The sequence below is a fragment of the Danio aesculapii genome, chromosome 8 (assembly GCF_903798145.1).
Source record: "Danio aesculapii chromosome 8, fDanAes4.1, whole genome shotgun sequence".
Classification (NCBI taxonomy): Eukaryota; Metazoa; Chordata; class Actinopteri; order Cypriniformes; family Danionidae; genus Danio; species Danio aesculapii.
In genome coordinates this window covers 1,985,599-2,008,393 of record NC_079442.1, presented here as the reverse complement: position 1 = coordinate 2,008,393, position 22,795 = coordinate 1,985,599, and the positions used below count along the sequence as shown (strand labels likewise).

The 22,795-nt window shown below is 38.1% G+C and overlaps 1 protein-coding gene across 2 annotated transcripts; it reads left to right on the top strand.

Moving 5' to 3' along the window:
* The first annotated feature begins 23 nt into the window (after window positions 1-23).
* On the top strand, window positions 24-22,733 carry rnf122 (ring finger protein 122). Of its 2 annotated transcripts, none has more exons than XM_056464593.1 (6): window positions 24-611; window positions 14,701-14,857; window positions 18,074-18,119; window positions 18,212-18,253; window positions 20,206-20,285; window positions 21,827-22,733. In XM_056464593.1, exons 1-6 carry the CDS (start codon window positions 587-589, stop codon window positions 21,939-21,941), a joined length of 465 nt encoding a protein of 154 aa, XP_056320568.1. In that variant the 5' UTR covers window positions 24-586; the 3' UTR covers window positions 21,942-22,733. The 2 variants fall into 2 exon arrangements, with proteins under 2 accessions (XP_056320568.1, XP_056320567.1); XM_056464592.1 differs by having other exon boundaries at window positions 25-611; window positions 20,203-20,285.
* The last annotated feature ends 62 nt before the right edge of the window (window positions 22,734-22,795 follow it).

The following is a 22,795-nucleotide window of genomic DNA, read 5'->3' as shown; positions in this document are numbered from 1 at the left end:
AAGTAGTAAGCTATATAGTAATCTTTTCTATAAGCTTAGAAAATAAACACAACACATGATGGCTAATCATTTTTGACTGTAGATACCACAATATAATAAGCTCAGTGGTCAAAAACACACTAGTATTAACTAAATTACTATAGTATATTTGGTGTGGGCCGTGTTGTGTGTGTGTGTTCATCATGAGCGCAGCAGTAGATTGGCTCTTCTCAGTGCCCATCACTCCGGTAGGGAGGGACTTTTATCTGCTCTTGTTTAGTTCTCAATGGATGCCAACATCAGCCACGACACGAGATCAGATCTCAGACTGTAAAAAGATATATACATAAATAAAATAAAATCAGATGCGAGACAAAGCGCGTTCCCAGGACGTCGGATATAAAAGCGCGCGCTCGCCAGACATTATGTTTAATAGTGTGTTTTGATGGTCTGACTGGACTGGAATGACCGCACAGACGGAGTGATTGTGTTTTAGGTGAATCCAGATGTGATGTATAGCCTGACAGAGAGACAGACAGACGGAGGGCATCGTCTTAGTTTATAAACACACGGATCTTCATATAGGAATCAGATATATGGAGGCTTAATGCACCCTTTCCAGTGGTGCAACGGTAAGATCACCTTCATCCTTCCTGAAATACTGTGGGAATTCATTTATTTATATGTATGTTGTTGTTTATTTTAAGATACTAACGTTAAAAGGTGACTGAATGAGATGGGTTTACTTACTCAAACACCGTGTTAATATTAATGTGCTTTTGCTATATGGGTCAGTGACAAAATTGAGGTAAAGTTGGTTTTATATTCGCACATCAACCTTAATAATATAGCTATTTTCAGTGAGTGCTAATTCTAAAAAGGGAAATCATATTAGCTGTCAATGACTATCACGGTCAGTTATTAAAGAGTGCTAAATGTTGTTTTAAAGTCATACCTACGTGCGATTTCAGACTGAGTATACACAATATAGGGCTAATTTAAACCAACTTTACCTCAGTAAATGATGATTGAGATTATGTAAACAAAGAGAAACTTGTATTTTAAAAGAAATGTAATGTTTGCATTATTACATGGTTTGTGTATTACAAAAAAAAAATGTGTATTATATTAAAATACACTGACAAAATGGTGTGGAAACAATTTGCTTTAACAATTATTTATAAAATTCTAAAGTTAATAACGAATTTAACATGTCTTCCTGTAAAATGAACGTCAATAATTATTAACTTTAATAAATAATTTTCACAGTGAACTTTTTTGTACATTGAAATGTACTTAAAATAAAAAAAATATATATCATACATTTCAGTATAGGTATCTTATAATTGTAATATCTATAAAAAGTATATTGTTATGTTATGTTATTATTTTTATTATTTTAGTTTTATATTATATATCATATCAGACATATATTACATGATAATATATTATCATTATAAAATATACAGTTGTGTTTACAGTTGTGTGTATGTGTTTATTACTTTATGCAACGTTATATGTGCAGCTGTTATGTGCAAATTGGCATGTAAAGTGTGTTGTTAGATAAGTGTATATGTGTATAAAAGTGTATAGCAAGTAGTGATGTTGGTTCCACAATTATTATCATCAAGTGTTCATGAGATGGATTGCCTGAGGGAAGAAACTGTTTCTGTGTCGGGCTGTTCTGGTGCACAGTGCTCTGTAGCGTCGACCAGAAGGTAAAAGTTCAAAGAGGCAGTGTGCTGGGTGTGAGGGGTCCAGAATGATTTTGGCAGCCCTTCTGCTCGCTCTGGACAAGTACATTTATACAGTTATATATATATATATATATATATATATATATATATATATATATATATATATATATATATATATATATATATATATTTATATATAACCAAACTGAAAATATGACACCCCTCACATCAGATCTTGAATTAATCAGATCTCTTTGAATTAATATTTTCTATAGGATGCTTTACAATAATATATTTGTGTATATATACTTTAGGGTTTGGTCGATAGACGCTAATGGCCGATAGATATCAGAATGTTGAGCCGGTATCGGGATCCTCCGCCCTGCCTCTGTCACATTAGCAACCTGCTCGCGAAAAATACACACGGTCCCATTTACACTAATACGTCTTAGTTTTAAAATGGCATTTTAGAATGAATTTCTAGCATTTCTGAACAGCCCTCCTTCCACACTGTACTGCTGAAAACGCACATCACGAGACCACACACACACATTCTGGCATGCGCTGCAGTGTATGTGCGCATCTGAGCCCCAGCAGTCAGCGTGCTTTGAGCACAAAACCCCAGAGAGCCGTGCATGTTGGTCAGTTTATCAAGGATGTACCTCTGGATCACGTCTCACTAATATAGTTGTTAAATATGATGTTTAATTAATCTTGTCTTTATCTAGCGACTCTTCAGTCTTTTGAATCTCTCAGGTAACGTGTCACAGCGTCAGATTACTGCTTCAATCTTTCACTTTCACGCTTGTACTTAGTAATTTTAGCTAAACCTCAGATACTGTTGGTTGGTTCCTGTTGGTTGTGCACCTTTTTTACCAACCAAGTGTGTGGACGCCATTATAACGACACAGATCACTCTGCCTATTCATGCCAGAGTTCTGCGGATAAAGTGATTGACAGGTGGTCATCTGTGTGTAACTTATCTTTATTCATTTATGATTTGGTTCTGGGTAAAACAAAGACCATATGGGTCAGGTAGTTGAAACGGTAGGCTACAAATAATTGATCTGTTATGAATTAATTAATTATTCATAAATAATTAATTCCCCGCCGCCTACGACGACAATGCCATCGTCCATCGCGATGTTTCACATTAGACATCGTACGATGCCAAACTGGTCGACATCGCCCAACCCTAATGTACATTAGTTTAGTCAGTACCAAAGCCAAAACTGGAACTAACCTAACAAAAAAAACTTCCAAATTAAAATGTTGGGGGAAATATTAAAGAAAATACAAAAAAATACAATCATTTTACCCATATACCAGATATATATTTTTTAAGTTAATATACTTTCAGCATTGTCACTCTCCAACTGCTATATACACGCACATACTTTACACAGATTTATAAAGCTTCATAGAGCATATGCACATTTTGACTTAAAAGGGCAAACAGTTTAACAGAGTATATACAGTTGAAGTCAGAATTATTAGCCACCCCGATTATTTTCCCTCAATTTCTGTAATAATTTTGACCTTAAAATGACATTTAAAAATGTATAACTGCTTTTATTCTAGTTGAAATAAAACAAATAAGACTTTCTCTAGAAGAAAACAATATTATCAGACATACTGTAAAAATGTCCTTGCTCTATTAAACATCCTTTGGGAAATGTTTAAAAAAGAAAAAAAAAATCAAAGGGGAGCTAATATGTCTGACTTCAACTGTATATACAGTCTAAATTATTCGCCATACAAAAATTTCACAGATTCAGGAATTTTTCACAGTATTTCCTATAATATTTTTTCTTCTGGAGAAAGTCTTATTTGTTTTATTTAGGCTAGAATAAAAGCAGTTTTTAATTGTTTTAAAGCCATTTTAAGGTCAATATTATTAGCCCCCTTAAGCAATATTAGTTTTGGATTGTCTCCAGAATAAACCACTGTTATACAATGACTTGCCTAATTACCCTAACTTTACCCTAATTACCCTAGTGAAGCCTTTAAATGTCACTTTAAGCTGAATACTAGTGTCTTGAAGAATATCTAGTCAAATATTATGTGCTGTCATCATGACAAAGAGAAAAGAAATCAGTTAATAAAAAATGAGTTATTAAAACTATTATATTTAGAAATGTGTTAAACTTATTTTCGTTAAACAGAAATTTGGGTAAAAAAAAAAATACAAGCGGGCTAATAATTCAGGAGGGCTAATAATTCTGACTTCAACTGTATATGAATATATTTCAGCTGTTTATTGATGTTTTCCAAGATCGGTGGGTGTGGCCTTGACGTCATACCTGAGATCTGATACAAATCTGCTTCTCATTTGCCTCCATTCCTAATAATCACCAAGGGCTGTTGGAGATATTTCGATTTACACCCTTGTTTCATATTTATAGGTCATCCCGTATATCTGTCTTGAAAGTGCTTCACAGACGAGAGCTCTCTAATCTCGTGGGCTCGTTAATATTTCATGTAAAAAGCTTTGAAATGCTTATTTTCATGTTCATTTTTTAAGAAAGCCGCCATTTTATTAACATATTCCTATACATGTGTGCAGTATAATCTTGTGTTGCACTGAAAAGAGTACTCAGATAATCGAGGAGAACAAACGCATGTCAGAAAAAGTTGGGACAGTATGGAAAACGCAAATAAAAAAAGACAGTATTGATTTTTAAGTTTACTATGACTTGTATTTCATCGCAGACAATACGACAAGTGATGTTTTATAAACAAATTTCGGTTTCAGTATCAAATACGTCATTGACAATTATTCTATTATCCAATCAGTTCTTGATCAAACCCCTATATATACCAAAGCTGTCCTACCTGCAGCATCTTACGACTTTAGCATCCCTCCACCACCCCGTCACCTCAATCGACTTTTCAAGCTGTTTTGACAGACAAATGTGCATGTATGGTGTATAGACCGTCATATTGGGGTGATATAAGCACACCCAGTGCTTTTTTTTCAATTTAACAACATAATAAACGGTGGACCAATTGGAGCGGTTTTCAAACCGACCGCTACCTGACATAGGAGAGCGGTCCAATATTGATTGACAGGCGCGTCATCATATCCTCAGTTTGTTGATTCACGTCCGCCATTTTCAGCGTGAGTCGAAGCGATATCACTAAAGGAACACGCTAGCTCTATTTTTAGATGCAAGGCTCATTGGGCTCAACACAAGATCAATATTCTCCACATTATCGCTCTAATCGGAATTATTGGTTGTATCTTTAGGTAGGTTTGCAAACATGTGTACTTCTCATTGAGTCTACCTTATACTTCAGCCGTTTGCATTTCTCGCGATCCCAGAAGCTCCCTGTGATCTTAACTAGCATGCGTTTTAGGATTCTAAACATAGGTTTCTATCAGGGTACACTCAAGTCGACGGCTGGGCGCCGCGGACCGCTGCAGAAACCTGTTTAGAATTCAAAAATGCGTGGCGCGACGATTCGGGACACTTCATGTCTCTGCCGCGCCACAGAGAGTGTCTGGTGTGCCGTGTCGCGGCTTCGAGCGGCGCATCCGGTGCCTCAGTCAAAGTTAATTCAGTGTGCGTGGTTATTAGTTTCTGTGTACAAGCTCGGCACTTGAAACTAGCACACAGTTGGCTGTAAAACTGTACAAAGACACAAATGATTTTGTACTCTCTGCTTGGTCTGTGACAGAGTCGTACATGTACGACTGAATGGTGACCCTCTCTCTCTCCTTCTCCATCTGCCTGTCAGACTCTGTTGCAAACGCAGAGCGGGTGAGCTCATGGCCCCGCCCCCTTGTTACATTGGCGAGAAGCCGAAACTAATTTACATGTGAAGCAACACACCCCTAAATCAGCGAACTGTGGACACGCCCCCAACATGACACTTTTTAACACATTATAATAAAACAATCTGAATTGTGTTTTAAACTGAAGCTAAACTGGCACACTCAGAAGAACCAGAATATTAATATTAAATCATAAAAAAGAGGTAAACTATGGGCCCTTTAAAACTGCGTTTTAGAATGAAAACGATCCACACTGGCGTTTCACCAGCTCTCCGTCCACACTATACCGCTGAAAACACACATCACATGACCACACACACACACACACTTTTGATCGAGCAAGTGCCTGCTGAGAGGGGCACCTCTCCCAATGAGGGCAAAGGGGCAGTAGCACTGTGCACGGCCCTGGTTGCAACCACTGACACCTTAAAAAAAATGTGTGAATCTAATTAATCATTTTTTTCAGTGCACCATCATGTTAGAAACGCATCTCGCAATATAGGTCAACATGTTTGCCAAGGATCTACATTCGAGGATCTGCTTTGGAAATACACAAAAAGCGCTGCTTAAATGTGAAAAAGTGGACACTTGAGGCTGTGTCGTGAGTATTGAAACACACTGTGACCCTGCGGGACCGCCTCCACAAACACTGCCTTCAAACTCAAGCGAATACGGCTGCTAAACGGCAAGCAGCTATAGTGACCTAGTTGTGCTGGAACATTTATATGTATGTATGTCTCCTGCACACACCCACTCACCCTTCTGTCTGTTTTATTTTTTATTTATGATCCACAGCAGAGAAGAATGGGGGCGCGCGCACTTCCAGTCTACTGCTACTTTCATAATAATACTCAAGTGTGTTTAAAGAGGATATTATAATTGAGGATAATCTTATATTGGAATTAGGGGTGGAACAATACAGACCTCACACGGCTCGGTTTTCGGTTTTCAAGGATTATTTGCATGCAGTTATTTGTACACCAGTAAATAAATGCCTCAAAACACCTTAATAATGTCCTTAATTTGTAATGAATAGCAAGAAGGTCACTGGTTTAAGCCCTGGAGCTGGGTCAGCTGGCGTTTCTGTGTGGAGTTTGCATGTTCTCCCAGTGTTGGTGTAGGGTTTCCTCTGGGTGCTCCGGTTTCCCCCACAGTCCAAAGACATGCAGTATAGGTGAATAGATGAACTAAATTGGCCATATTGTATGAGTGTGAATGCAAGAGTGTATGGGTGTTTCCCAGTGTTGGGTTGCTGCTGGAAGGGCATCCGCTGTGTAAAACATATGCTGGATAAGTTGGAGCTTCATTCCGATTCCATTCATCATTAATAAAGGGACTAAGCCGAAAAGAAAGTGAATGAATGAATGTTTGCGTCACCTATCTATCTCAATATGGTTAACTTTTCTGGTGTGGTCAGTTTGCTCAGTAGCTCACCTTGTATGATGTTGTATTTGTGATGCAGAGCACTCAGGTTCAAGTCAGGTGCAGCTTGCTTCATTCATTTTCCTTCGACTAAGTCTCTATTACAGAGGTCACCACAGAGGAATGACTAACTATTCCAGCATATGTTTTACACAGCGGATGCTCTTGCAGCAACAGAACCACCGTGCCACTGTGATGCAAACATATTCATTACAAATTATGCACAATACTAAGTTGTTTTGAGGTATTTATTTAGTGATGTACAAAGAACTGCATGCATGATACCATGTCCCTATAAATATCATTAAGCCTGGTTTATACTCGACGCGTCTGCTAGTTCGCTTGAGTGTGAGCGGCGAATGTGATGTCATCTCTGTGTTTGTGGAGGTTCGCTTTGGGTGTGACATGCTGGCAGAGCGCATGTTTTTTTGAGACTTGAACAGTTCGCTCGGCGCCGTGTTTGATTTGAGTTGAATATGAACCACTTTGAAGAGATTTTGTCTGAAACACGTACGACTGTACTAGGGATGTTCAAAGTGAAGTTTAGTTATAAACAAGTTTCGAGAGGATCACGTGCTTATGATTGCTAGCGGCTGGATCCGCATTATCCAATTCTCAATGCACCAATCAGACGACTCCTAAGCTACTACAAATACCCTGGGTTACGTACCACCGCTATCTTCGTTTTGAAGAATCCCCCCATCCACCCCTACTCCTCCTCCTTCCTATATGGGTGTCATGGTGGCCCAGTGCTTAGCACTGTTGCCTCACAGCAAGAATGTCTCTGGTTCTAGGCTTTACCAAACCAGCAGACATTTCTGTGCGGAGTTTGCATTTTCTCCCCGTGCTCACGTGGGTTTCCCCCGGGTTTCCCGGTTTCCTCCCACCGTCCAAAAAACATGCAACATAAGTTAATTGACTAATCCAAACCGGCACTATAGACATGCTCCTAGTAAATGGTTATCTCTCAAGAGCAATCACTGGCTGTTCATTGGTTATTACAGCGGGGGAGTTCTCGAGATCTACCTGAGCTCAAACTCCCTTCTCGCCTTGCAACGGGAGGGAGCCCCGGGCTCGAGGATCTTATGAGCTCAGGGCTCTCTCCCGGGACAGCATGCCAAACAAGCTTATAATTAATCATCAGCTGAGTGTGAACTCTTGAAATAATTGATTAACCGTTAACCGAAAGGGTGCGTTTGTAACCGATTAATGGGATCAGTTAAACGATTAAAAATATTATTTTATATTTTTTTAGTTTGGCTGCACTCGAATCGAATGTATTCTTTTTTGCGTTAAGAGGGGCATCTTTTGAATGGTTTACTAACGGCTGCAAGTGTTTTGCACGCGGCTCATCCCAGAGCAGCAGTGTTTGTGTTGTTAAGACAACTACAGAGGACTTTTAAAGAGCATGGTTTCTGCTACATTCATTCTTCCATGGTGGAGACCAAAATGCATCCCGCCACGGCAACATTACATCTTCTCATTCAAAACATTCAGTCATTGTTGTTTTTAATAGCGGGTCATAAATGCACCAAAACGAATTAAAAGGTAAGTGAATTATAACAGCGCAAACCTTTCTACAACCGTAGTAGTGCTGTGCGTTTAACCTTTGAGGTTACATGCTGACTGACTGACTGACTGACTGACAGGTGCGTGAAGGCTGAGGCCAGCAAACACGATGTAGCTTTCAGTTAGGATGAACACATTTTCCATCATTTTAATTTATTTATCGATAAAAGTATGGTTTTGCATACAATAACTTTATCTTGCTGGAACTTATAGCTGCTTCACTTTATTTCAGGACGCATCGATGCCGCTCTGTAGGTCTATTGGAGACATTCATAAATGTTCATAGAAAATCTAATAAATGTTGGAGACATACTCACTACATGAACGCTCTAAATTGCACTTCAGCATCATTTCTTTGAGATTGCACAAGAAGATCTGTACTTGAGCAGTGTATATTTGAGGGTGTGTGCAAGAGGTTTTGTGCACGAACAGAGGAAATCGGCGCGTAAGCAAAGAGATTGGCATGCTCGTATTGCATAAATGCGATCTCGACTAGTAATACTGCGCTAATGACATTTCTCCATTTGTTATTGAAAAATAATGAAGTGCAGTTTCCCAGAACTGGGTTGCGGCTGGGAAGGGCATCCGCCATGTTAAACATATGCCGGAATAGTTGGCGGTTCATTCCGCTGTGGTAACCCCTGATAAATAAGGGACTAAACTGAAGGAAAATGAATAAATGAAATACACAAAATCATAATTTATAACAAGCACATAAAATAAGACGAGTCAATTTAGATTTCATTCTGACTTTAAGTGTGTTTTTGCAGTTGATGTAAGCTGAAGCGTGTATTTTCAATGAGCCTGTCTTGGGAAATCTATATTTTAAGACACAAGTAGCAAGATTTCCAAAGAATATAATGTCACAGTGCTCTAACGAATGAAAAGGATAGCGCTTGGTTGAGAAATGAAACAAACGAACGCCACTCTTTCGCTTCTGCCTTCTTTTACATGGAGTTACTCGGAGCAACTGAAATCAATAGCATTGTCATTAACATCATTTGAGCTGAAAGTGAGACACGTCTCCCTCAAGAGAGTCGAAGGAAAATCGATAGCAAACAGTGCCATCGCTCCACTTCATTCTCACACTCCGTGCTAAAAAAACAACCCGTCATCTCCTCAAAAACCTCAGTCAAGCCTTAAAATATACAGTTGAAGTCAAAATTATTATTAGCTTTTTTCCAAATATTTCCCAAATGATGTTGAACAGATTCAGGAATTTCTCACAGTATTTCCTATAATATTTTTTCTTCTGGAGAAAGTCTTATTTGTTTTATTTCGGCTAGAATGAAAGCAGTTCTTAATTGTTTTAAAGCCATTTTAGGTCAATATTATTAGCCCCCTTAAGCAATATTAGTTTTGGATTGTCTCCAGAATAAACCACTGTTATACAATGACTTGCCTAATTACCCTAACTTTACCCTAATTAACCTAGTTAAGCCTTTAAATGTCACTTTAAGCTGTATAGAAGTGTCTTGAAGAATATCTAGTCTATTATTTACTGTCATCATGACAAAGAGAAAAGAAATCAGTGATTAGAGATGAATTATTAAAACTATTATACTTAGAAATGTTTCCGTTAAACAGAATTTGGGGAAAAATATACAGGCGGGCTAATAATTCTGACTTCAACTCTTCTGGCTTGTGTAAATATTACTATACGCTGACAGCAGACCATTTCGGTAATTAATTATCGATGTGCTTTTCTTTATGTATCTGCTTTCACAAATATCTTATCTGTTTGCTTATTAGTCCCACATGAGTTCCTATTACTGCAATAATGCAGTTAAGTGCGACCTGAATGCAATGTTTTCAGGCACATAATTGCATGTTATTCAGGAGTAAATTAAATTATAGCTTAAATTGATATTAAATGTAATTAGTTCATCTTGGGAGTGCTGTTTGACCTATTTACTGTAGGTCGCTAAGCATTTATGATAAACTAAAGTACATTTCAGTGTCGTTTCTATTGAAACTCGCATGCATCTCATGCATTTGTTGTAATTAAGTACACTGAAAAACATGATTGATTGGATTTACTACAATTTTTTTAATGTAAATGGGTGCATTTTATATGGACTGAATTTAAACAAATTAAATGTAGTGATGTTCAGCAGCTTTGTTTGTTTAAATTCAGCCCAAATCAATAGTTTGCAACCATTTACCTTAAAAAAATTGAGTAAATCGGATGCATTGTTTTGTTTTTTTTGTCAGTTCATGAGGGCTAATAATTCTGACTTGAACTGTATACAGTGTTATAATTGAAATTATTTATTATCGGTTGGCTTTAGGGAAAGGTTTGCTAGCTGATCTGTATGACAAGCCACGTTTTCTTCTGGATGTGTACAAGAAGTAATTGTATCTGAAATGTACAAAAAGTACCCTAGGTAACATATTTCAGATTGACAAATGTGGACAGTGCCCTCTAGTGGATTAGTCATTTAAAACGTGCAACAAAACCCACCCAGAGCAATGTATTTTAAGTTTAGCAAAACTGTAGACTGAGGAATGAATTTACAATGAGACTGGGCTGGATTCACCAGTGTTTGATTCTGGGATATTTATGCAAATCAATTAATTAAGTCGGGAATTAAATTCTGAATGAAGTCGGGAAGCGTTAAAGTGAAGTAAATTGACAGTAACGATGTTATAAAAGACTGCATTTCAAATAAATGCTTTTTATTCATCAAAATGGATGCTTTCTACTAAGATGTTTTCAGCTTTGTAATAAGAAATGTTTCTTGATCATTAAATTTGCATGTTAGAAAGCAAGATTTTTGAAGCATCATGTGACACTGAAGACTGGAGCAGTAAATAATTTTAAAATATATTAAAACGTTAGCAATATTATTAATATTTTATAATATCCCTGCTGAAAAAAACAGCTTAAACCAGCCTAGGTTGGTTGGCTGGTTTTAGCTGGTTGACCAGCCTGGTTTTAGAGGGGTTTGGCCACTTCCAGACTGGTTTCCAGCCATCAACCAGCTAAAACCAGCCAACCAGCCTAGGTTGGTTTAAACTGGATTTTTCAGCAGGGATACTTAATAAAAAATATTAACATCTTATGATGTTGTGCGCCTGCTGGGCAATAACTAAATGCACTACAGAATGTTACGTTTACACACATCCAGAAATTACATGTAAATGAATCAACTATTAAAGTGTAATACTCACTACTCACTACTCTTGAGTACTTTGGAAAGGTCCACTCTTTACTCATACTTTGAGTAGTATTTACAACAGATACTTTTACTCTACTTGCACTACATTTTAGGCAAGAACTGGTACTTTTACTTGAGTGTGATTATTCAGTACTCTTTCCACCACCGAAACTAAGTATGCAACATGATTTTCTGAGAATAGTTATTAATAAAATATCAGACTAGCCTTTAATGCATTGTGTTTCAGATATTATCTCTATAATCTGCTCCGCTTTCCATTGTTTTCCTCAAACCGCTGGCAAATGCCCATGAGCGTAATAATGGTCTACAGTATATGAGCGGAGGCAGCTATTCATTATTGGCTGAGTGGTTTTTCGGCTCTTCTGCTCTTGCTCAATGTGAACACAGCGAGTGGTGAAGTTTAACCGGGCGCTCGTCCAATCACAGATCACAGATGTGTTACTAAAGCGTGCTCCGTCCTACTGTGTGCTTCACTAGCCTATATTGGGTAATGCATGAACTTAATGTTCGCTTTCCAGCTGCTCGAAATCAGTGATTATTCAAGAGGGACATTCGACTCAGTCAGCATTCAAACTGCAATTTAAGCGCAGCCGTGACACAAGAGACTCTTGATAATCCTGCAGTTTTTTCAGGTTTTAGTCACTGAAAGACAGCCATCATACCATCTGACCCTCTAACACAACCCTTCATTTTACTTACCGATCGCACCCCCCCCCCCCCACTTTTCACTTACAGATTGCTCAAACCACCGATCACGTTAAAAACTAGCCTAGAGCGCCATCTGCTGTTAAAAACTAGCCTAGAGTGCCATCTGCTGTTAAAAACTAGCCTAGAGTGCCATCTGCTGTTAAAAACTAGCCTAGAGCGCCATCTGCTGTTAAAAACTAGCCTAGAGTGCCATCTGCTGTTAAAAACTAGCCTAGAGTGCCATCTGCTGTCAAAAACTAGCCTAGAGTGGCGTCAGCTGTTAAAAACTAGCCTAGAGCGCCATCTGCTGTTAAAAACTAGCCTAGAGTGCCATCTGCTATTAAAAACTAGCCTAGAGTGCCGTCTGCTGTTAAAAACTAGCCTAGAGCGCCATCTGGTGTTAAAAACTAGCCTAGAGTGGCATCTGCTGTTAAAAACCAGCCTATATGCTGTTAAAAACTAGCCTAGAGTGGCGTCAGCTGTTAAAAACCAGCCTAGAGCGCCATCTGCTGTTAAAACTAGCCTAGAGTGGCGTCAGCTGTTAAAAACTAGCCTAGAGCGCCATCTGCTGTTAAAAACTAGCCTAGAGTGCCATCTGCTGTTAAAAACTAGCCTATATGCTGTTAAAAACTAGCCTATATGCTGTTAAAAACTAGCCTAGATTGGCGTCAGCTGTTAAAAACTAGCCTAGAGTGCCATCTGCTGTTAAAAACTAGCCTAGAGCGCCGTCTGCTGTTAAAAACTAGCCTAGAGTGCCATCTGCTGTTAAAAACTAGCCTAGAGCGCCGTCTGCTGTTAAAAACTAGCCTAGAGCGCCATCTGCTGTTAAAAATTAGCCTAGAGTGCCATCTGCTGTTAAAAACTAGCCTAGAGCGCCGTGTGCTGTGAAAAACTAGCCTATATACTGTTAAAAATTAGCCTAGATCACCGTCTGCTGTTAAAAACTAGCCTAGAGCGCCGTCTGCTGTTAAAAACTAGCCTAGAGCACCGTCTGCTGTTAAAAATTAGCCTAGAGCACCGTCTGCTGTTAAAAACTAGCCTAGAGCACCGTCTGCTGTTAAAAACTAGCCTAGAGCGCCGTCTGCTGTTAAAAACTAGCCTAGAGCGCCGTCTGCTTCTAAAACTACCCTATGTGCTGTTAAAAATTAGCCTAGAGCACCGTCTGCTGTTAAAAACTAGCCTAGAGCGATGTCTGCTTCTAAAACTAGCCTATATGCTGTTAAAAACTAGTCTAGAGCACCATCTGCTGTTAAAAATTAGCCTAGAGCGCCGTCTGCTGTTAAAAACTAGCCTAGAGCACCGTCTGCTGTTAAAAACTAGCCTAGAGCGCCGTCTGCTTCTAAAACTACCCTATGTGCTGTTAAAAATTAGCCTAGAGCACCGTCTGCTGTTAAAAACTAGCCTAGAGCGCCGTCTGCTGTGAAAAACTAGCCTATGTACTGTTAAAAATTAGCCTAGATCACCGTCTGCTGTTAAAAACTAGCCTAGAGCGCCGTCTGCTGTTAAAAACTAGCCTAGAGCACCGTCTGCTGTTAAAAATTAGCCTAGAGCACCGTCTGCTGTTAAAAACTAGCCTAGAGCACCGTCTGCTGTTAAAAACTAGCCTAGAGCGCCGTCTGCTGTTAAAAACTAGCCTAGAGCGCCGTCTGCTGTTAAAAACTAGCCTAGAGCGCCGTCTGCTTCTAAAACTAGCCTATGTGCTGTTAAAAATTAGCCTAGAGCGATGTCTGCTTCTAAAACTAGCCTATATGCTGTTAAAAACTAGTCTAGAGCACCGTCTGCTGTTAAAAATTAGCCTAGAGCGCCGTCTGCTGTTAAAAATTAGCCTAGAGCGCCGTCTGCTGTTAAATACTAGCCTAGAGTGCCATCCGCTGTTAAATACTAGCCTAGAGCGCTGTCTGCCTTTAAAAACTAGCCTAGAACGCCATGTGCTGTTAAAAAAGCAAGCAGTTTGCTGTTAAAAGCTAGCAAAGAGAGCCATCTGTTGAATAGTGATGCATTTTTCGAAAAACAACATGACCGTACGTACCATCATGAATGCTTTGTCAAACCACCATTAATATATATATATATATAAATAATAATAAAAGTTCAAATAAATATTCATCTATTTTTTTTTTATGAAATTGCACTAAACATTTGTAATACACTGTACTTTCAGTACAATTAAGCTCACCTCTTACATAATGAATCCAGCCGTTTCCTGTTTTTGACCAGCGAGTGAGGAAAGTAAAGCCTGAAACACCTGAAAATCAGTCATTAAAGCCGCGGTCAAATGAGAGGAGGGTTTTGTGTGTGTGTGTGTGTGTGTGTGTGTGTGTGTGTGTTGGAATGATGCGTTATCATCATCATGCTTTATTATACAATCTTTTACTTGTGTATTCAGGGTGCTTCTGCGGTTTGGGACTGATCTACTCCAATAAGACCTGCACTATGCCCTCCGTCACCTTCCAGGACCTTCCTCTCAACATCTACATGGTCATCTTCGGCACAGGCATCTTCGTCTTCGTCCTCAGCCTCATCTTCTGCTGCTACTTCATAAGGTCAATCTGGTACACACATGAACAAACTCACACAGTTGTCAGAATTATTCGCCCTCCTGTGAATCTTTTATTTCATATAAAAATAAAATTATTTCCCAAATGATGTTGAACAGATTCAGGAATTTCTCACAGTATTTCCTATAATATTTGTTCTTCTGGAGAAAGTCTTATTTTATTTATTTCGGCTAGAATAAAAGCAGTTTTTAATTGTTTTAAAGCCATTTTAAGGTCAATATTATTAGCCCCCTTCAGCAATATTAGTTTTGGATTGTCTCCAGAATAAACCACTGTTATACAATGACTTGCCTAATTACCCTAACTTTACCCTAATTACCCTAGTTAAGCCTTTAAATGTCACTTTAAGCTGAATACTAGTGTCTTAAAGAATATCTAGTCTAATATTATTTACTCTCATCATGACAAAGAGAAAACAAATCAGTTTATGTTATGATTAGAAATGTGTTCCCTCCGTTAAACAGAAATTGGGAAACATAAATAAACAGGGTGGCGAATAATTCTGCCTTCAACTGTACATGAACACACAGATGTAAGTGTATATATAGGCTATACATCTCATGAGATCATCAGTTAGCTGTAGAACAATAGCGGTGAACACTGTTGTCAGGAAGGTGCTGAAAGTCAACAGGAAATTGCTGTATTCTCTGTACACAAGCAGACGTCAGCAGCGGCGCTACAGATGGATGCTCTTTAATGAGCTGGCTATATTATACACACACCGCTGCAAATAACCCAGCCAGAAAGGAAACGTTTGGAATTTGATGGTCATTTTTTGCAGTTAATTTAACATTAATTACTTAGGAGTGTAAAAAATAAATAGCTAGTGTGTGTTCCATATAGCCATATACAGTATTATTCATTCATTTTCCTTCAGATTAGTCCCTTTATTCATCAGGGGTCGCCACAGCGGAATGAACCGCCAACTTATCCAGCATATGTTTTACACAGCGGATGCCCTTTCAGATGGAACTCTGTACTGGGAAACACCCATACACACTCATATTCACTCACACACTCATACACTACAGCCAATTTAGTTCATCAATTGCCCTATAGCGCATGTGTTTGGACTGTGGGGGAAACCGGAGCACCCGGATGAAAACCCACACCAACACTGGGAGAACATGCAAACTCCACACAGAAATGGCACCTGGCCCAGGTGGGACTTGAGCCAGCGACCTTCTTGCTGTGAGGCTACAGTGGTAACCACTGAGCCACCGTGGTCCTTTCATTTATGCCATTTATTTATATAGCCATAGTGGAATGAACCCCCAACTAATCCAGCTTATATTTTACGTAGCGGATGCTCTTCCAGCTGCAACCCATCATTGGGAAACATCCATACACACTCATTCACACACATACACTATGGTCAATTTTAGCTTACCCAATTAACCTATACCACATGTCTTTGGACTTGTGACATGCAAACTCCACACAGAAATACCAACTAACCCAGCCGACGCTCGAACCAGCGACCTTCTTGCACAATAGCGCGTGCTGATTGGTTCGAACCAAGTCTTTCTCATGAATTAATAATAAAAATTCAAAGACGCTACATTGTACTCGCCGGTACAAACGTCTACTCCCCACGCTGGAATTTACACAAGGATCTAATCGCCGTGGCGCAGCTTCAAAATTTTCAAACTGGAGGAACAAATTTTGCTCTAAATAATACAAAAAAAACAACCAATTTTCACTTTTTAGTCAAATATTCGAGTCCTATTAGTTTATTATTATTTATTATTTATTTATTATTATTATTTATTATTTATTAGTTCGAGTACTAGTGTTTTTAGCAGCGTGGGACACATATGTGACTGTCAACATCTTTATGTTAGCGTATTCATTTTTACAAATTTACACACTTACATTTACACACACACTCATACACTACGGTCAATTTAGTTCATCAGTTCCCCTATAGCGCATGTGTTTGGACTGTGGGGGAAACCGGATCACCCGGAGGAAACCCACGCTAACACTGGGAGAACATGCAAACTCCACACAGAAATGCCAACTGACCCAGCCGACGCTCGAACCAGCGACCTTCTTGCACAATAGTGCGTGCTGATTGGTTCGAACTAAGTCTTTCTCATGAATTAATAATAAAAATTCAAAGACGTTACGTTGTACTCGCCGGTACAGACGTCCACTCTCCACACTGGAATTTACACAAGGATCTAATCGCCGTAGCGCAGCTTCGAAATTTTCAAACTGGAGGAACGAATTTGCTCTAAATAACGCAAAAAAACAACCAATTTTCACTTTTTAGTCAAATATTCGAGTCCTATTAGTTTATTATTATTTATTATTTATTTATTATTATTTTATTATTATTTATTATTTATTTATTATTATGTTATTATTTATTATTATTTATTATTTATTATTTTATTATTTATTATTATTTATTAGTTCGAGTACTAGTGTTTTTAGCAGCGTGGGACACATATGTGACTGTCAACATCTTTATGTTAGCGTATTCATTTTTACAAATTTAAGTAGATTGAACATTAAGTTAAAAACTCAATAATTGTGTTGTTTCGGCTCATTTTAAATAAGTAGCTTGAACAAATAGCAAAACATCTTTTTTTTTTCAATGCACTCTATTACACCGAATTAATAATGAGCTTTGAGTATGGCATTGTATATGGTTTAAAACTCCAGCACCAAATCTGTAGTATCACAACAGCATGTCTGTTAAATTCACTATCATTTGATAATAACATTAATTAATACACACGTGAACACACACACATTAACACAAGTAATCAAGACTGTCCACAAACTGTTTTAAACATTTCCCAGATTCTGTTTGGAGCAAGGAATTTTTCACAGTATTTCCTATGATATTTTTTCTTCTGGAGAAAGCCTTATTTGTTTTATTTCGGCTAGAATAAAAGCAGTTCTTAATTGTTTTAATATTATTAGCCCCCTTAAGCAATATTTGTTTTGAATTGTCTACAGAACAAACCACTGACTTGCCTAAATACCCTCTAGGTTAGTCATCTAGTCAAATAATATGTGCTGTGCTGTCATCATGGCAAATATAACAGAAATCAGTTACTAGTAATGAGTTATTAAAACTTTTTAGATCTGTTTAGACTATTCAGACCGAAGATCTGATGTTATTTACTGAATTATTCTGCATTTTCCAAATAACTGCGTGCTTTATTTTTCTCTTGTCGTCAACAGTAAATTGAGACATCAGGCTCAAAGTGAACGCTTTGGATACAGAGAGGTAAAAGAGAGTAAACATGCTTTAAAAAGTTCATTTTTTAGCTTTTTATGTCCTCCAGAATAACTTTATTAACTGTTAACTGTAATCTGCAGGTGATTTTAAAAGGAGATCCGAAGAAGCTGAATCTACATGGGGTAAGAAACAGCCTTTGTTACATTCATAATATTGAGGTTTTCACTCCTTAAAATGTAGAACTAATAGACTTTGCCAGGCCTGGATAATAAAAATAAATACAATTTAATAAATTTAATAAAATGCAATATTTTAGGTAAATATATTTTAGAAGTTATACTCAACTTATTTTGTCTTCTTGTAAAATGTTAGTGCTGGGCAAAAATTTATCGAATTCAAAATAAAAGCTTTATTTGACATGATATATTTGGGTGTATTATTTATATTTGCTATGTACACTCACTGGCCACTTTATTAGGTACACCTTACTAGTACCGGGTTGGACCCTCTTTTGCCTTCAGAACTGCCTTAATCCTTCGTGGCAGAGATTCAAGAAGCTACTGGAAATATTCCTCAGAGATTTTGCTCCATGTTGACATGATAGCATCACACAGTTGCTGCAGATTTGTCGGCTGCACATCCATGATGCCAATCTCCCGTTCCACCACATCCCAAAGGTGCTCTATTGGATTGAGTTCTGGTGACTGTGGAGGCCATTTGAGTACAGTGAACTCATTGTCATGTTCAAGAAACCAGTCTGAGATGATTGGTGCTTTATGACATGGTGTGTTCTCCTGCTGGAAGTCATCAGAAGATGGAGACACTGTGGTCATAAAGAGATGGACATGGTCAGCAACAATACTCAGGTAGGCTGTGGTGTTGACATGATGCTCAGTTGGTACTAATGGACCCAAAGTGTGCCAAGAAAATATCCCCCACACCATTACACCACCACCACCAGCCTGAACTGTTGATACAAGGCAGGATGGATCCATGCTTTCCTGTTGTTGAGGCCAAATTCTGAGCCGAGCATCCGAATGTGGCAGCAGAAATGGAGACTCATCAGACCAGGCAACGTTTCTCCAATCTTCTATTGTCCAGTTTTGGTGAGCCTGTGTGAATTGTAGCCTCAGTTTCCTGTTCTTAGCTGACAGGAGTGGCACCCGGTGTGGTCTTCTGCTGCTGTAGCCCATCCGCCTCAAGGTTGGACGTGTTGTGTGTTCAGAGATGCTCTTCTGCAGACCTCGGTTGTATCGAGTGCTTATTTGAGTTACTGTTGCCTTTCTATCAGCTGGAACCAGTCTGGCCATTCTCCTCTGACCATCAACAAGGCATTTGCGCCCACAGAACTGCCACTCACTGAATATTTTCTCTATTTCAGACCATCCTCTGTAAACCCTAGAGATGGTTGTGCATGAAAGTCCCAGTAGATCAGCAGTTTCTGAAATACTCAGATCAGCCCGTCCGGCACCAACAACCATGCCACGTTCAAAGTCACTTAAATCCCCTTTCTTCCCCATTCTAATGCTCGCTTTGAACTGCAGCAGATCGTCTTGACCATGTCTACATGCCTAAATGCAGTGAGTTGCTGCCATGTGATCGGCTGATTAGAAATTTGCATTAGCGAGCAGTTGGACAGGTGTACCTAATAAAGTGGCCGGTGATTGTATATAATGCACACACATAAAAACAAAACTAATCAAGACTATATTGTTCCATAGATCTTTAAATTTATATATCATTTGTAATATATACGCATATATTTTATATCTAAAATGTATTTTTTTACTCAAATATATGCATCCATGTGTGTATTTATATTAAAAATTCTGGGTTTGACACAATGGATTTGTGTTGGGATGACATGAAGGAATTAAGTTAACTTATTGCTCTTTATAAATTTAACTAGATTGAACATAAAACATTTAAGTTGTCACAATAAAGCCTCATTAAATTAAATAAGTAGCTCGAACAAACAGCAAACGTCTGGTTTTGAGTGTAGAAAGTCGAAATATCTCATCCTGAATTGTTGCTTTTTATGAGTTATATCGTATATCTTGACTAACATCTCTCAGTACAGTAGATATTGGACTCTCATGTGTTCTCTGGCTGTGTGTGTGTGTCTCCGCAGCAGACGTGTGCAGTGTGTCTGGAGGACTTTAAGGTGAAAGATGAGCTGGGAGTGTTGCCATGCCAACATGCCTTTCACAGGAGGTGCGTAATGAGCTGCTCTTCAAAAACACAGCCGTCCTGCTATTGTTAGACTGACAGGAGACACACTAATGCGCTCTGCTTTTACACCATTCCTCTGTTTAAACATCGGCGTATGCAGATGAATAAAAACCAGAAACAAGCGTAAGTGGAAACACCAGCCATTACAGACTTTGATTGGAAGCAATGACTGGGAGGTTTACAAAATAAGATGTACTCACTGTTTACTCTGCCTCGAGTGGCTTGACACGTTTATGAGTTACTTTTAGTTGGTTGAACACAAAAGAAGATATTTTGAAGAATGGTGAAAACCTGTAACCACTGACTTGCATAGTAGGAAAAACAAATACTATGGAAGTCAATAATTACCGGTTACTGGTTTCCAGCATTCTTCAAAATATCTTCTTTTGTGTTCAACAGAGGAATGAAACTCATAAAGGTTTGAAACAAGTGAAGATATTTTGAAGAATGCTGAAAAACTGTATCCACTGACTTCCGTAGTATTTATTTTTTTTACTACGGAAGTCAATGGTTACCCATTTCCAGCATTCTTTAAAGTATCTTTATTTGTGTTCAACAGAAGAAAGAAACTAATAAAAGTTGGAAACAAGTGAAGATATTTTGAAGAATGCTGGAAACCTGTAACCACTGACTTCCGTAGTATTTGTTTTTCGTACTATGGAAGTCAATGGTTACCGGTTTTCAGCATTCTTCAAAGTATCTTCCTTTGATTCAACAGAAGAAAGAAACTAATAAAAGTTGGAAACAAGTTAAGATATTTTGAAGAATGCTGGAAACCTGTAACCATTGCCTTCCGTAGTATTTGTTTTTAATACTATGGAAGTCAATAATTACCGGTTTCCAGCATTCTTCAAAATATCTTCTTTTTTGTTCACCGGAGGAGCAAAACTCAAAAAGGTTTGAAACGAGTGAAGAAACTTTGAAGAATGCTGGAAACCTCTAACTACTGACTTCCGTAGTATTTGTTTTTGTTACTATGGAAGTCAATGGCTACCGCTTTCCAGCATTCTTCAAAATATCTTCTTTTGTGTTCAAAATAGGAACGAAACTCATTTTCGGTTTAAAACATTTAAAGATATTTTAAAGAATCCTGAAAACCTGTAACCACTGACTTCTGTAGTTTTTTTTCTACTGTGGAAGTCAATAGTGACCGGTTTCCAGCATTCTTTAAAGTATCTTCATTTGTGTTCAACAGAAGAAAGAAACTAATAAAGGTTGGAACCAAGTGAAGATATTTTGAAGAATTCTGGAAACCTGTAACCACTGACTTCCTTAATATTTGTTTTTAATACTATGGAAGTAAATGGTTACCGGTTTCCAGCATTCTTCAAAATATCTTCTTTTTTGTTCAACAGAAGAACGAAACTCATTTTTGGTTTGAAACAAGTGAAGATATGCAGTTGCTATGGAAACCCTCAGTTTTTCTGTAGTTTATATAAATTAGTATGTTGTTATGTGTTCAGCTACATGCTAATCACACGTGTGTGTTAGTGGACCAACTTGTCGGGTGTGTGTGTTTACAGGTGTGTGGTGAAGTGGCTGGAGGTGCGCTGTGTGTGTCCAATGTGTAATAAACCTCTGTCTGGATCCTCCGAGCAGCACCAGAGCCTCGGGACTCTGCTGGATGAGCTGGTGTAGAGCGCAGACTCACATTAGCATCAAAAAACCAACAAAAACTCACAAACGCCTCTGACCTGACTGTGATTTCACCCGAATCTGAGACTGATGAACGCCATGGGCACGTCTTATTCATGACGAACCGACTGAGGAAGCATTTAGGATGAGGTTTTGTGTCTTTTCAGACTGTAATTTAGCACTGAATGCTAACAGAGCTGTCTGTTTGTATGCTAACTCAGAAGGCTAACTCACCACAGGTTCCCTCAGGAATACATACAGGGTTTTTTGGAAAAGTGGTTTTCGATTTAATCGGTTAAATAAGGTCTGTGTTTAACGATCTTCAAGTTTTGAAGAACTCTAAAACAACACTTGGGTGCTTTATTGATTGGTTTTATTATACGTTGCTAGCAAGTTTCCTCATTTAAAGACATATAAAGTGGATACTAAAGTTGTTTTAGAACCATACTATAGTAAAGTGTATTATACTGTATGTTTACAACCCTACTACAATAGTGAACTGATAAACGGTAATAAATACTGTAGTATACTTTAGTTTTTACTACAGTTAACTGTGGTTTGTTGTGGTTTAATGTACACTAGAGTTGTTGAAAGCTAGTGTTGAGTTATTTGTTTATGTTGCTATAGTATGGAGCCAGATCGTTTGCAAAAGTAAAACTCATACATGCACTGCACAATTCACATTTATAAAATCCAATTAGTAAAATCAAAACACAGTTCAAAAATATGCAAATTCAATTTAAAAATTCAAAACACAATTTGTGAATTCACAAGTAAAAATTATGAATATTTTCCCAAATTAATTAGATTTGTGCATTTATGAATCGTGTTTTAAATTTACTAAATGGATTTGCGCA